General features: G+C 39.2%; 1 protein-coding gene across 2 annotated transcripts in view; it reads left to right on the forward strand.

Annotated features, from left to right (window-relative positions):
- The window catches only part of tusc3 (tumor suppressor candidate 3), an 84,486-nt gene extending 82,703 nt beyond the window's left edge, over positions 1 to 1,783 (forward strand). For both annotated transcript variants that reach the window (XM_022201766.2, XM_051945868.1), the window contains one exon: positions 1,527 to 1,783. In XM_022201766.2, coding sequence (XP_022057458.1) covers positions 1,527 to 1,542 — 16 coding nt within the window. In that variant the 3' untranslated portion in view covers positions 1,543 to 1,783. The remainder of the gene's footprint in view (positions 1 to 1,526) is intronic.
- The last annotated feature ends 15,589 nt before the right edge of the window (positions 1,784 to 17,372 follow it).

Raw genomic sequence — 17,372 nt, forward strand, 5'->3', positions numbered from 1 at the left:
ATTGTTTTTCAGAGACTTAAAGGCACTGATGGAACGATTACTTGTGGTCTGCAACTGGTAACTGTTGCTGATTTCCCTCCCACCTCCAACCTGATTTCCAGCAAATTTTGTGTAATTTGGTCATGATTCTTTGGAAAACAGGCATCTATTAGAAGACGCCATCTTGAATAAATCATTCATTTATTGTTTTGTCCTTCATACATGTTAAATTTATTAATTTGTTGACAGGCTGAAGCTGACCTGTTGTGACCTGACTTATAGTGTATCAGTTAAAGACTCTATATTCCCTGTAATATCGATCAGATCACCGGCTTCTGTCCTGGAAACCTGTAAAAAAAAACGGGGGGGCGTTACAGTATTTTCCATGTGGATCCTTTGCTAAAGTGAACTCTATTCCTCCTTCTCATTAACCAATTCACCTGTACTAAAGCGAGATAAAAGCAATAGTTATGTGAAATATGATTTGTAGAGCAAGAAAATTGTGGCTGGGTCTTGAGCTGAGTGTACAGCCTAAGAAGGACTGCTTGAAGATGCATTTTTCAATTCCTGAAAAATGGGTCAGCATACTGATTTTTAATATATTCTGTATGCTTATTATTTTATAATAAACACAGAAACATTTGAAATGTTTAGCAATAATAATAAATTGTTTAAAATGAGGAAGCATCTCTGAAGGGGTAAAATAACTGTGAAGCAAATGTGTATTTCCTATGAATAGATAGTACACTTTACTGCTAAAATCGCTGTTGTTTATATTTAACTTTGACCTCCTATGTATTAATAAAGTGCTTGTTTTGAATTTAGAATGGCATGTAGAAGTATTTAGGGGCAGGTCTGCTACTCCTCCGTTCCCTTCCTGTTTGGTAAACACAAACACATCTCCAGCACGCACTTGAGCAATTTTGCCTGATTACATGCTTCGAGGAAACTGTGTGAACTTGCAATAAGTACTTTCTAAACAAATAATCACAAACGGCCACAGGTTTTTCATGTTTTTTGGCCTCTGCAGAAATGTGTTGTTCTGCAACACCAACTACACACAAAATGAGCATTTATTTATATTAAGGTCCTCTAGTAGTTGACCAAATGTTAGTTGATGAGGGCTTTTGATTGGTTTGTTGGTCTCTGTGTTTGTTTGTAAAGTTTAGGATCATTTTGAGAAGGTTAAAAACCCCAATAAGGGCACAACACGTTCATCTGTCATTTGTCAAGAATGATAAATAGATAAGTATGCTCTAAGTGTGAGGAAATACATTAACAAAATATCTCTGCAGACAGTATTGTCTCTCAAACCAGGGACTCAGACCCCTTTGTAATTCTTCTAAAGCATCGATATTTAAATAATTGAGTGAATATATTAAAAATGCAACAACTATTAATGACTAATAGCTTTAACAAATGACTTGTTGACTGAGAATCTTCAGTTGGCAGCAATCCTAATTCATGTTCTTCCCTTCTTTTCCTGCTCTCCTCTTTTGCTTATTTTCCTCCTATCTACTCCCTTTGTATCCTCCTTTATCTCGTAGCTTCCTTATTAAGTAAAAGACAGAAAAGGAGGACAGAGAAGGTCAGAGGATGGCGAGGAGGCGGTAGTTGAGGAGGAGTCGAGAGCATACTTGAAGAGGCGGCAGTGTCACTACTGAGTCTGAAGTGCATGGTGGAGTTTCTTTTTGTGTGTTGTTTTTTTTTATTATTATTAACTGCTATCATTGAATCTTTGAGCTGAAATAAAAACAATAAATTGCTCCTTCACACACTGGAAAATAAAGGTGTTTGGCATGTCTCTGTCTTTGTCATTGCTTTGTGATTCTTTCTCATGGTTGAATATTCTGTGCACTGAGCAGTAGCTGTGGTACGGCTTTTCTGATTTCTTCCTAAAGCCTATTTATTAAAGCTGAAGTTAAGCTTTGAAAAACTAGAAGGGCATTCAGAGATCGCAAGCCAATGCCCCGATACAAACCAGAATTTGAAGGGTTTATTCCTTTGCCTGTGTTTCCCCTCTCCACCAAGTACCATGAAATTCAGACTGCTCATTTTTGCATTGTCTTGTTGTCAGCCAAACATGCGGCACTGAAGCTATGCTAGAAATAACAGGAATAAACATCAGAATTGATTAATATTAAACAGGAAAAAAGCTGAAGATGCAAGGGTTGAAGAAAATACTTTTGACTTTGTTCCAGCTACATTTTTTTTTTGCTGATGAACAGTCACTGCTCCTTGCATTGACACCGAACTAAAACCCCTGATGCCAAACAGCAGCACACGACCCGAGTTCACAGGGGGCAGGCTATGAGTGGTGTATCATTTCTTGGAGAATGTGAGAAGCATAGGTCGTTTAGCGAATACATACAGTTCTTTCACTTGTGGACTGCCCACTAAAACACCGAGTGGGCCGAGTATTGAAACCATTTATGTAACCTTCTGTGTGTGGGCTGGTACTGTAGATAGAAAAATGTCATAAAAATATTCCCATTCTTGTCTATTTTTGTTTTTGAATCATTGGAAGCGTGAACCATTGTCTGTATTTGTGCAAGCTGATCTTAGAAAAACACAAATACACTGGTATATTTGACTTCCCCAGTTCATGCTGGAAACGGCTAAATCAAAGATTACTGGGAGCTGCTTACTCTTTACTGCAGCGAGATTGTATAAATAGAATCACTACATTTAGCAAGAATGTTGCAAGCATAGCCGAATTGTAAGAGCGGTGGCATACTTCTAGTAACACCTGCCCTCTTTGTGTTTGTATGAAAATGATAACTTTCTTACTGAGAGTAAGCAGAATAATCATTGTAATAAGTCACACTTATCTTATTGATGGTCCCAGAATAAGGTTGTTTTGTTGCGGGGGATGTACGATGGGTGTCTCAGGCTAAAAGTTCCGGTGCTGTATTATATTTGAATGCAGCAGCAGAATAATTCTGATTGTCAGCACTCAGCAGAATTCCCCATCTGTTTTCCCCTCAACCGCTGGCCTTTATGTGTGGAGGAAGAAGGCAGAACAAATGTCACCTACTTCCAAATGGATAGAAATCAGTGTAGATGTTGGAGGGCAGTTGTAGAACACATCACATAATAATGTCTGGGGTATTCGCTTTGCTGCTTAAAAAAAAAGCTTACGGTCAGTGGAAACTCAGAAGAGCTTTTACTAATTTTTATGACCTCCCATAAAGATTCAGATAGAGTTGCTTGGGATTTTGGAGCTGCTGTGCTGTGTAAAAAGCTCCATTAAGACTAATCAGAAAGCAGCAAGCAAAAAATCAATTGCATTTTATTTTGCTTCGCGGCTGGAGTCAGAAGTAAGGTTTTCTTTTTCTATTGTGGACATTTGATTCTCATACCAATGATTCAAAATCGTACTCAAATGCATTTGTCATGAAATTTGGAAAAGAATACCAAACCGATTAAACGTTGTAAACTCAAGTGGCAACATCTGGGGCTGAAAAATGTTGCCAACACAGAAGCGTGAAAGTGTAGTTCCTCAAATGGCCAGAAATGAGCCAGTCCCCATAGACTCCCATGTTAAAACATCCAACTTCACACCAGAGATACACATTTTCAGCCTAAACAAAACATAACTCCACAGGATGAATTGAACAAAAAAACCTCGCTCATTTAGCTTGTATTCAGATGTAGTTATATATAATTAAGGGTGTAGCCACTTTGCGTGACAGGTGGGTGCTATCACAGCCCTTTTTGCTTATCTTGAACCTATAGATTTTTATGTGTCGATCTTCATGAACAGTGAATGCATGAAATGTATGTTTTCAGTGGTTGAAAAGGGTCCACAATGTCCAGGAGCATAAGGGCGTTTGGCGTCACTGTATACATACGATGGTATTTTATTAATTAAATCAGCCTGTAAGTGTAATTATCGACAGAGAAATGACATTTTGATGGTACGTTTCAGGAAATAAATCGTAAAGCGACAAGTCATGAGTAGGATTTATCAGCGTGTTTGAATGTGTGTGATTGCTGGTCTCTTTCCCTGTGATGTAGCAACAGTGTATTCCAGATGCTTTCAGTCCAGTGCATGCTGGTGCAGGCTTCTGCCCTTGTGAATAGAGAACATTCATAAATTTAATGGAAATCCATCGTACACATCAAAGGCATTACCTTTTCCCCAGCATGTGTAGCCAGCTGGTTCAAAATTAAATCAGCTGGGTGAACTAAAATTAAATAGGCTTTCACTGAACAACAGCAAAACACATTTACGAAATAAAAAAAAGGAGACTGTGTGGCTAGCCATTATCGTGCTTTTGTAGCAGCTAATATTTATTCCCATGCATCCATTTGATAAGAAAATCAAAGAACTAAAACTGGCATTTACTGGTGACAGAAGATTTGGTGTTTCTGAGTCATGTTGGCTGTGCTACACAGAGAGCAATCTGGGTATATATTCAGTGTTTTCAGGAGATTTTTTTTTCATTTTTGATGTTCAAAAACAGTTTGTTTGCAGTGTGAATTACATGAAGCCAACAAACAGTTCTTGCTATCCCCTGGTAAGATCAAGAGGTGACTGCAGGTTCCTTGTCATTCTTCATCTTTTTCTGTCTATCTGAGTTTTGCTCTGTCGTTTTCTTTACTCGTGTTCCTTCATCCTAGTTTGGATTTTTGAACAGATGCTCTCGCTGTGGCTGCTTTTCCCTGCCACAGCATCTATTCATTGCCACTTCATTGCAACATCTGCATCATACATCAGTATGTGCATTTGGAATATGTCAGATTGCGACTTTAAAGGGGAACTTCGTTTTTTTTTCAACCTGGGGTCTGTTTCCATATGTAATTTCATACATGTGAGTGGTGGAGAAATTAATTTTTGATATAGCTCCAGTATTTAGCCAGGCAGGCAGCTTAGCAGCTGGGCTAGCGAAAAGTATGGGGCAGCTGGCCCCCCCGCATCAAAGTCCACCCTAACGTGCCCTAAACCGGTGTTTTGGCACGAGCTCTCACGCAATTTCGGAATGAGATTTGCTTTCTAGCGTCCTGAGGTTTGGATACAGACCACAACAAAGAGCGATCGCCAAATAATGTGGAGGTTTTCGTTCACTTCTCATCTCTAGTATGTTGTGGGACACTCATTAAGACTATCTGAGCCGGTCAGTGTGGGGGAAAAAGCACGTTAGGGCGGACTTTGATGCGGAGGGGCCAGCTGCCCCATACTTTTCGCTAGCTGAGCTGCTAGCTGAGCTGCTAAGCTGCCTGCCTGGCTAAATACTGGAGCTATGTCGAAAATTCATTTCTCCATCACTCACATGTATGAAATTACATATGGAAACAGACCCCAGGTTGAAAAAAAACGAAGTTCCCCTTTAACAAGTACTGGGCTACAAAGCTTTGCTTTACTGCTGCCAGTTATCTACTGCTGAGCAACGTTATTCTATTCGCTGGAACACTGAACAGCCTTGCGTAACTTTTTCAAAAACATTCTCTGCTTTGTAAAAGTTTGAAACTGTCTATCAGGTTTATTGAATTTTCCAGTCTCCATTCAGCGTCTCCAACCTGATACATTAGATGTAATTTTAAGCACCTTCGCAGCCACTGGTGCGTGGTTTCCTCAGATGTGATGTTGCAACTTGCTATCAGGTCTGATTCCACTCCGGTGTCTGATGTTCCTGTCTTTATCTGACCTCGATGTCGGCCCACCGCTGTGTCATGGAGAACTTTGAAGCAACTCTTCTGCTGCGCGTCTGTTGGGGGCATGATGCCACCTCACTGTGGACCAACCTCTCCTATCATCGTCCACAAACACTTTCTCCAGGCATCCTCAGCACAGCTACAATAATTATCATCAGAGCACTGCTTCAGTTGTTGCTGTTTTGTTGCATCAGTGTCCGTGAGTGTGAGTGTGAGTGTGAGTATGCATTTGTAGGTTGTATCCGTGTTTTTGTGTATATGGATGCAAGTGTGTCTGAGAGTGTGTGTATGTTTTTTTTTTTTTTTTGTGATTTTAAAGGAAACAGTTGTGCCACATTCAATAGAATAGAGCCATATGGCTACGTCTTCTCTCTGTGTCTCATCTCAGAAAGTTTGATGAACTTTCCATGGAATGAATTTGCATGGTTTTTCAAAACAGATTGCTATTTAAAAAAAAAAAAAGTTTGGATTTGCATTGCAAAAAAAATAAATTCTTCAAAAGCTTTTTGGAAATAAATCATAATGATTTCTGAAATGCAGGTTACTTTGCAGTCAACTTATGAACCCACAGAGGTCTGTGAGTTGTTTTTGTGTGTATTTCAAAAGTCCTCAATTTGAATCTTGAAATATAAATATATAAACGTATTATATATATTAAAATCTCAGCTAACGTTTCTTGTTTGAGTGAATTATAGAGAAGTAGAAAATTAAATTTATGTGTGATTCAATGAAGTAAAATAAACAGATTCCATTTTTCTCTTTTCCTTTTTGGTTTGCTACATAAGCAGTGTACACACTGGAAAGCCCTCAAGAGCCATGGACTTGCTTCAAATCACGTTTGGCTTTGCATTAACTCAAGCATCGACATCCTTCCATGCACTTCTTATTGTTTATGAAAGCACATTTTATTTTCTCTCAATCTCTGCAATATCCTTGAGAGCCTGTGAACACCCTCTACAAATTCTTACATTAATCACACCACTGATGAGAAAAGATACTTCAGGAAACTCATCACAGGAATAATACTAAGTTAGCAAAGTGTTGTGGAGATTCAATTCCAAACCCTATGCACCAAGAACTCCAGAGTCTGTTAAGGGAATGGAAAAAAGCACATACGTTTGGAGATAACACCAGATTCTGCATGACAACTTGTGAGTTGTTAGATCTAGAAGCACCATCTTCCACATACGATATTACCACTTCTATTTGCAGAGAAAGTCATTTTGAGAAGAGATTTCATCTATTTTTCTGATAAAAAATAAACAGGATGATCACAAACAGTAAGAGGGAAAAAATCTTTAGAAAGAAAGTGTGAGTGGGTGTGTATGTGAAATCAAGAAAAGAGGAGATGTAATTTCATCTGTTTTGTGCAACTTTTATTATCTATTGTTTTTTTAAAACATCACCTTGCATTAAAACTTTCTTTTTCACAGATGTTTTTCCAACTTGTGTTCTACATTCATCAGGAAAATGTTTTTTTTATTAAATTTGTCCAGTTCTCTTATGATCAGACCCTTGTGCAACTACAGTCTCTACAGCCTCTTCAGTAATTAGTTTTTTTTTTTACTAATCGCATTCTGACATCGGCATTAAGTTCAAATACTGTACAAGATACAGGTAGACACTTCCACAACCTCCTCGACTGCCCAACACATCAAAGTTTGTGTTACTACAGGGATGTTTGTGTGTGCTGGAGGTTAGCAGCATGGGAGCACCACAGGAAGACATTCTCTATCCTTTCATCCTCACCCTGTATAACTCAAACTTTGATTACAACTCTGTCTTGTCATCTGTAGAAGTTTTCAGGCGCAGTTGTGGTATTTGTCAGCAATGAGAGAAGGTACAGACTTTGTGGACAAATTTGGGCCACTGTATGGGAATACTTTCTGTTGAAAGTAGCCAAGACCAAGAAGATGGAAGTGGACCAGGACCAAAATTAGCATCATTTGTGTTCTTTGAGGGGACATGAGGTGGTAGAGGAACAACATATCCTTAGTGACACAGCCAGGTTTTCTTTGTATGAGCTGGCTTATCAAACTCCAAGACAAGATAGTAGAATAGACCAATCATGTGCCACCGACTTCAGTCAGAAGAACAGGTTATAATGGAGAGCTGTAAAGGACTTTAAAATGTATTAGAGAGGAATGCTGGGGGAAAACTGCTAATCGTATAAGTAAATATATTTATTTAAACACCCAGTGTGCCCTTAAAGCAGCCACTTATTTCTAACGTGACAGCTGCACATTGGAGCTCTTAAATTTCATGCATTTAAGCATGAAGAAGTACATTTAGTCCTGGCACTGTCCCGTAATTAAGAACATCAAATCACTATAGTCTTGGGCCAAATCAAATGAAACTCATGTTATTGCATGAAATTTCTTCATTCCAAATTCCGGAAGTCTAATTAATTTTTTAAATCTGTGTTCTAGTAGCTAATTTCGATTCATTACACACGTGGACAAAATTGTTGGTACCCCTCAGTTAAAGAAGGAAAAACCCACAATTCTCACTGAAATCACTTGAAACTCACAAAAGTAACAATAAATAAAAATTTATTGAAAATTAAATAATCAAAAACAGCCATTACTTTTGAATTGTTGATTAACATAATTATTTAAAAAAACAAACTAATGAAACAGGCCTGGACAAAAATGATGGTACCTCTATAAAAGATTGAAAACTATTTGACCAGAGTGACATGATTAACTCAGGTGTGTCATTTATTTGACATCACAGGTGTTTCCAAACTCATAATCAGTCAGTCTGCCTATTTAAAGGGAGACAAGTAGTCACCCTGCTGTTTGGTGAAAAGGTGTGTACCACACTGAACATGGACAACAGAAAGCGAAGGAGAGAATTGTCCCAGGACATCCGAAAAAAAATTATAGACAAACATCTTAAAGGTAAAGGCTATAAGACCATCTCTAAACAGCTTGAAGTTCCTGTGACAACAGTGGCTCATATTATTCAGAAGTTCAAGACCCACGGGACAGTAGCCAACCTCCCTGGACGTGGCCGCAAGAGGAAAATTGATGACAAATTGAAGAGACGGATCGTTCGAATTGTATCCAAAGAGCCCAGAGCAACCTCCAAAGAAATTAAAGGTGAACTCCAAGGCCAAGGTACATCAGTGTCAGATCGCACCATTCGTCGTTGTTTGAGCCAAAGTGGACTTCATGGGAGACGACCAAGGAGGACACCACTGCTGAAAAAAACTCGAGCGAGACTGGAATTTGCAAAAATGCATGTTGACAAGTCACAAAGCTTCTGGGAGAATGTCCTTTGGACAGATGAGACCAAACTGGAGCTTTTTGGTAAGGCACATCAACTCTATGTTCATAGACTCAAAAACCAAGCATACGAAGAAAAGAACACTGTCCCTACGGTGAAACATGGAGGAGGCTCAGTAATGTTTTGGGGCTGCTTTGCTGCATCTGGCACAGGGTGTCTTGAAAGTGTGCAAGGTACGATGAAATCTGAAGACTATCAAGGCATTCTGGAGAGAAATGTGCTGCCTAGTGTCAGAAAGCTTGGTCTCAGTCGCAGGTCATGGGTCTTCCAACAGGACAACGATCCAAAACACACAGCCAAAAACACCCAAGAATGGCTGAGAGAAAAGCGTTGGACTATTCTAAAGTGGCCTTCTATGAGCCCAGATCTGAATCCCATTGAACATATGTGGAAGGAGCTGAAACATGCCATTTGGAGAAGACACCCATCAAACCTGAGACAACTGGAGCTGTTTGCTCATGAGGAGTGGGCCAAAATACCTGTTGACAGCTGCAGAACGCTCATTGACAAATACAGAAATCGTTTAATTGCAGTGATTGCCTCAAAAGGTTGTGCAACAAAATATTAAGTTATGGGTACCATCATTTTTGTCCAGCCCTATTTCATTAGTTTGTTTTTTTTAAATAATTATGTTAATCAACAATTCAAAAGTGATGGCTGATTTTGATTATTTAATTTTCAATAAATTTTTATTTATTACTTTTGTGAGTTTCAAGTGATTTCAGTGAGAATTGTGGGTTTTTCCTTCTTTAACTGAGGGGTACCAACAATTTTGTCCACGTGTGTAATTGTAGAAAAAACAATGCATCAAAAAAAAACAAACACATTTAATCACACCTTTTGTTAGTTGCCTAATTTCCAGTAACATTGATGCACACTCTCCAGTCTGGTAGGTGGTAATGAACCTAAAGTCTGTATGCCAGCTGCGAAGAAGATGCACAGGACTCACTGAATGAATCAGCGCACAAGAAAGTTTGGGGAACAGTGATGGAAGACGAGACCACCTTGTTGGGCGGAAAGTTTTCCTTTAAACAAACTCCCGATGGCAGCTTAGATAAAAGCATGGTTGTGTCCAAATTGTGCAACAAAGAGTTTTCTTGTCACCGCAGCACTTCAAGCTGACAGCATCACCTCAATGTAAAACATGTTGCTGTGAGCACCAGAGCTAACGTTAGCTACGATGGTCCTCCTACAGGCAAACAGTGTAGCCAGCCCACAAATACACCACTTTTCAAAACATTAAAACTAGCTTACAAGTCTTAAAATGTTGAATGTGATAGCCATAATTGGAGTTTGAGTTTTCAGTAATTTGTGACTCTAGCAGAGAGATGAAAAATGTACAGATGAAACAAACATTTTTGTTGTTTAAGTTCATGTATATGTTCATCGATTCAGTCGTCAGTCAAAATTTATTTGAATTGAAAATCTTTGCGTATTGTGTCAAATGTTGCTATTTGACAAAATGTGATTAATCGTGATTAATTCATCACAAAGCCTGTAATTAATTAGATACATTTTTAAAAAATCACATCCCCCCGCTAATACAAACACATTTATGTGTTTTCCTTCATCACCAACTGAATATATTTAGGTTTCTGTTGCAACATAAGTCAAACAGTTTGTGCTGCACAGCTTCGTTCAGGAGGGTTACTAATGTGCGGCTCAGCAGGTTTACAGATGTAATGCAGTACATTCTCAGCTAATCCCTTAGCTGAGAATCTGTACCACTCAAAGAGAATCTCATCAGGAGAAGAACTCTTAAAAGGGAGATGCTTCTTACAGCTGATTTAAATCCCAAACTGTGAACAGAACCTCGCCTGGAGCAGGTTAGCTGTGCAGCGTAAAATATCATGGAGATCTAGCAGGTTAAAAGAGAGCCACCTATGTGACAAGAAAAACCATGGCTTTATGCTCAACGTACTTCGCTAGTCAATAAATCTTGCTTCAGAGTTCATCCCACTGGACAGCAGATTGCACTGGAAACTCAGACTGTCAGACTCTAATTCTTGAGGAAGCTTACGTCATTCAAGACCTGCAACAAGATGGTAAATGTTCTGTCTGTTGCAGCCAGTGCAGTATTCCTTTTTGTAAAATGCTGCAGCATCAGAGACAGTGACATTAACAAACAAATCAGAGGGCTGTGTGCACTGAGGATTTCTCTGGAGCCATTGGAGCTGGTTGTGAACAGTCGGATGTAAAGGGCCCTGCACCCTCCAGAGTGAGGACGAGGACTGACCCCCCTCCATAACATGTGTAGACTGAATTTCTGATTAATTTAATGTTATCTTTACTGAAATAAACTGCTTTTCTTTCAAAAATAGGGATATTTCTAAGTAACCCCAAACTTTTGAACGGTAGTGTATACCACAATGTATCGTCATGGTAACTAATGCTGGAAAGCCTGGAAGGAGTACCTATATCATTGTGAGGAAGGATGAGAGGGAATGTGCCAGTATATTATTTAAGTGATGTGAAAGAGACACTAAATATCCACCAAATATAACTTTTACTGCTTTTAATTATGCTATGCTTAAACCGGATCTTTTAACATGTTTTTGTTTTTTTCACTTTCCTCTTTTAAAAGGTCTAACTTTCTTTGCGCTCAGATACTTGAGAGGATTTGTTGAGAGTATTTTATTCTCTATCTGTGAGGTCATAATTGCACTTTTTACACATACAAAAGGACATGCACACATACAGACATCTACACAGTTATATTCACATACACACTGTACTTTCCAGACTGTAATTACGTGCTATTACAGTGATGGTCTTTGGACCTGTCAGGTTGCCATTTGTTCTAACATTTCAAGTAGTTTTACTGTATTGCCCAGAAATGCAGTCTCACACACACACCTCCACAGTGATACCTTGCTGTTGCAAGAAAGGTGGGTTTCAAGGCTGACTCTTGACAAACCCGATTCATTTTCTGTGAAGTGTACTTGTCATACAGAAAATAGGCAATACACAGTAATTGTCACTCCTCTTCCCGACTCACCGACTTGCCTATTCGCACTATATTATCACTGTCTCAGTCTTTCTCTCTCCAAGGATGCCAAATACAACAACAATCACAACTCATCAAATCACCATCAGCTCCTAATTAACAGTGTAATTGTGGATAATGAATAAATTGATTAAAGTGGCAAGGCAGGAACCTAACAGGCCCCACCCTTCATCTCCCAGAGGGCTTTCAGCAGCGGTGCCTCTATCCCCAACCCCAACACAAACAAACGCCTCCCTCCATGACATCAAAGGGAGGAATTAGCTAAGTTGGTGGTCGTCCTACGAGGGAGCAGCCGGCTAATTTTCTTTCACAAACAAACTGTCAAAACACACGTTTCATATGACGACCGGAGGGGTCCGAGATCATCATCAGCATTAGGACTTTAAAGAGAAGCGCCTTTTTAGCTGTGCAGTGGCTGGGAGTTGAGAAAAAGAACCCTTCAAAGGGTAGCCTTCAAAGGGAGTTTTAATTATTACATGGAGACTCTCAGTGTCTGTTGTCATCTGTCTGTTTTTACTCTTCCTCTCTCTTTTTCTCTTTTTATATTTTCCAGTCTCTCCCTCAGCTACAACCTGCCACATTTAGATACAATCAGGTGAAAAAGTAATAAACCTCGAAATTAGTTTAGAATTCTATCAGTACTCTGTATCTCTTGTCAGCCACCGCCTCCTCCTTCGTCTACACTTGTAAGATTCAGCTAAAAAAATATCGGGACTTTTCGAATGTAGCACCACATACATACACAACGATATCATGAAAAGACATGTTTTTACTGATTTTTTTTGCATGTGGTGTTTCATTTTACTTTAATCTTAACCATCTCATGTGTCACATTAACGGTGTAAGAAAGGTGCGTAAAAGCGTAGAAGGGACGAGTGAAATGTGCTGGTAGGAGTACCAGTCTCTTTTGTTCACCTGCCCTCAACCAAAAGTAGCTAGCCAGGCAAGGTGACAGTTTAATATAATTTGAAGGTTGATGATGAGGGATGCTCCCATCATCATGATAAGACCGGGATCAGCGCCGATCAAGGTAATCTTTTCCTGAACAGTACTGGCATTATACCTTGTTCACATCCGATGTCACACAGGATCAAAGGCAAAATAAATAAATACATAAATAAAAATTGATCAGGACATCCATATTTGTTACTGTTGGTTTGCTTACATAGTTACTGTCTATATTTACTGGCTCAGACACATCTGTCATCAAAGAAAATATTTTGTTTCCCCCAAAATTATTCTCATAGCAGAACAAACACGCTTATACACAGAACCATTCAAAGGTTTGGGCACACCCAGGCAATTTCATGTTTTCCGCAAAAACTCACATTTTATTCATGTGCTAACATAACTTCACAAGGTATTTCTAATCATCCTTTTAACACGATAACACAACATAACAAACTCAGGAGTGATGGTTGCTGGAAATGTTCCTCTGTACCGCTGTGTAGATATTCCATTAAAAATCAGCCATTTCCAACTAAAATATTAATTTACCACATGAACAATGTCTAGATTGTAATTCTGATTAATTTAATGTTACCTTCACTGGGAAAAAAATGCTTTTCTTTCAAAAAATAAGGATATTTCTACGTGACCCCAAACATTTGAATGATAGTGTATACACAGCCATGATTATGAACATTAAGCATTCTGTTCATGTAGTTACTGCTTTTAGTCCTGGCCAGTGCAATATTGGTATATAATGGGACAAAACAAATGCAGCACATATTGCTGTTTATTTATGGTATTAAGCAGGAACAAATTCTGCTTGTAGTGCTGGGTTGACATTTATTGCCACTGTAATGTTTGATCACATTTTCAGCATATCTTTTGTACAGGTTTCCCACTCTCCAGTAACCCTAAAGAACAACAAGTCTTCCTTCTGCTTGTTGTCCCTGGCTCTTCTTCTTTTCCATTCCACTTTTAGAAAACATGTCTGAACTCTTAAAGACCCTGTCTTCCCCTCTTTCCAGTCCCCTCCTCAGTTTCCCCGAGAGACACTTCCTTAACAACCCCCTAAGGCCCTAGTAACCAAGACAGTTGCCGAGACACTGCAGGGACAGTCGCCATGCATACAGTACAGAGAGAGCAAATATAGCTGCTATGCCAAGAAAGTCCAATCTAGTTGGGGCCATGTGCCCACACAAACACCTGGAGTGAGGTAATGAGTGATCAGAGCTTCAAAAAGCCGTTTTCTCCTACGTTGCCAGAGTTACAGGAAATTCTAGGTAAAATGTGGGACCTCATTTACATATTTGTAATACACAACATACTGTTATCATTCTGTGCTGCTTGGCATACACAGTCATATAAAATGTTTTTATTTAAGCGGACATTGCACCATCTTGCAAAATATTCTTACCCTAACTGTAACCACTAATCCTAAACATAAACGAAATGAGATATTATTGGGATTTGATGTTTCCCAGAATTGGGTGAATGTGTACACAGTTCACACAACAGCATACAAAAAACACAGACTGTTTAATGTAGAGACACAGAATGATACCGCTCAATATGTGCAAATACACAAACAAGTAAACAAAGAGTTCCAAACACATGCAGAGAAAGTAGCTAATTTGTGAATGAGACTGCTGTGTTTGTGAGAGAAAGACCATTACAATGAAAAACATAATCTCTAGGACAAGCTGCATTATTTGAATTAATTCCATTACATGTATCAACACGTTCAGTTCAAGTGGTTGACCTAGTGTCACCTTTTAACAAACATACATGAATGTTTATGTAGGAAGATATCTCTGGAAACTTAGTAAAATCTTTGTCCGACAACATTGGGAGATTTTTATTTTTTAAATAAACCAGCTTTCTGTCTTCTTCTTCCCTGCCTTTGCTGGTGCATTGCAGCATATTTTGGCCTGTGTTGACCACATGTTGAACCTCAGGAGATTATGACCACATTGTTAAAACTGTGTATCATGTCACCTAAATGTGTGTCATTTGAGTGTGTGTCAGTTCTGCAGCACGACACACAATTCAACCATTATCCAGTAAATGACATTACTGACAACCAACATGTCTGTGGACTGTGGGAGGAAACTGGAGCACTCTAATAAAAACCTATTCAAACTTCACACAGAAAGGCCTCAGTTTCGCTGCATGGTGCCACTTCTGTTGGTAAGTCTAATTTGAGAGTCGTAGTGTACGTTCACAGTGGACCTGAGAATACCCACAACTTTTTTCTAAATATGTTCATCATGTCTGCTATTTTCCTGATGGTCTGAGGATCCTGACATACACACTACTTTAAACATCTCACCCAACACAATGCTTCATCTCCATAGGCTTTCTATTAAGGTCTGTTGAGATTGTCTTCTTAAGATTGACACAGTATTTTATACTGACTCTGCTCCAATGTGGCATTCATCATTGTATAGCAGATGGGCAATACGTGCTGCTCACAAAAACGACTGTAACACAAGTCTTGGTGATGATTGTGAGATTTACTTTGATGAATACTGCTCGCGCGAGACCATGAACTGCTTGATGCTCTGGTACAAAGAACGATCTTGGACTGTTTGATTTTCTGGATTCAAGCTTAAGAGGTGCCTTAATGATGCACGATGCTTTATCCTCTAATGTGCATCTGTGTTTATGTGAATGTGTTTGACAGACACTCTCGCCATGGTAACTGTCACTCAAGTAAATTACCATCACTTTTTTTAAAAAGTACACCGTAAGAAACAGAGTGCAGTAGAGAAAACCAGACAGTTTGTTCAAAGCTCCTGGTAGTTTGTGTTTGTGTCATGTATGGTAAGTTGTAGTCAGGTTTTATGGAGTGTATTAAGTATTAATAGTGCATAATGCATGCTTTAGGGGAATAACTGAGGTGAAGATCAACACGTTCATACATTTTAAGTCACATAGGACTGGTCAGGCTGAGTATCTCTCGGTGTTTCTTTTGCATACAGAAGCTGCCAAGGTAACCAAAAACAAGTGAAACATGAAAACAAAAAAGTAACTAGAACCCACAGGCATTAGCGTCTCAGCACTGCTCTGCATTAATGCATTTCCTCAATAACATGATAGTCCACCCACATACAAACGCACACACATATACACAGGCCTGCTAATAAACAAGAGATGCAAATTGAATAAAAAAAAATACAACCAAATATCGATATAATCTCGTCGAGGGCCCACACATGAGACACGAACATACGATCAGGAGCACAACATGTGCAAACCCACACCGCACAAGTTTCTCACACACATAGACACACTATTATATATACATGCAGACTCATTACAGAGTGAATACTGCCTCATCTTCTGACTTTATATCGTTCTCATTAGTTCAAATATCAGCACAGTGAACAGAATGGTAATGGAGGATTGAGCAAGGAGGTGAATGTCAGATGAGCGAGAAGTGAGAATGAGGAAAGAAAGTAAAGGGTGAAGGGGCCTTGAGAAGGGAGATGAGGGGGAGGAAATAGCCCCGGCTGGTGATTTAGCACCTGTTGGTAGCTTTACTCTTGGGTAAGATATGAGAAAATCTTGTTCCATTGCTAAACATAAGCCAGCTGTCTCCAAAAAAAAACTACAGTAAACATTTTTGAAACAGCTTTGCTCAATTAGGACATGGACTCCACAACACGTCTGAACATGTCTTGTGGTATCAGGCCCCACGATGATAGTGTAGCCGGTCTGGCCTAACCCTTAGTCCCTCTCTCCTCTGCATTGTGTATGTGTGTGGAGAATGATAATAGGAGACCACTTTGTTCACGCCAGCTGGTTTATTCCTTCTCCAGTTCCGCTCCTGATGAAAATAAAATACATTTGGTACAGCAACCACGAGGCAACACGCTAGCCACTCTAAAGAAGGGAAGAAAATGTACCGCATGAGAGACCACACGACCCCACCAGCTAGCCTAATTCCTCTCTAATTCGCTGTACTCAACGACTAAAAATACCACTATGATATTCAGACATTGAATAAAGTAAATCACAAGTAATAGAACAGTCCTTAAACCACATTCAAACGTGTCTTTTCTGTGTCTGAAGCTACAAATGAAGAGCGCTCTCTGTTCACTCACCCGTTCCCATCAGATTCTCAAACTGTCTGAGGAGAGAAGCGAGAACAGAGAGGAAGTGACGTGAGGAAGGACAAAGGTCAAGTAAAAATCTCAAAATAAAAGTCACAGTGTCAAAATAAAATAAAGCTCCCCAAAGGAAAATACATAAATAAATACGCAATAACAATGATAAAAAGAACAAAACAAAATTAAATAACAGTGTAAACAAAAACAAGGACGGATTTTGGGTGAAATGAATAAGTTCCCTGACACACTTGTTACAATAGCAGCAAGTCCTTTAAGTCCAAGTTGCAAATTGGGGGTTCCATAAATTAAACTAGGTTTTTTAGCACATCCAACAAAAGCCTTTTTGGAGCTGGGAAATTTAGATACCAAGTCAG

This window comes from Acanthochromis polyacanthus, chromosome 3 (genome assembly GCF_021347895.1).
Source record: "Acanthochromis polyacanthus isolate Apoly-LR-REF ecotype Palm Island chromosome 3, KAUST_Apoly_ChrSc, whole genome shotgun sequence".
NCBI lineage: Eukaryota > Metazoa > Chordata > Actinopteri > Pomacentridae > Acanthochromis > Acanthochromis polyacanthus.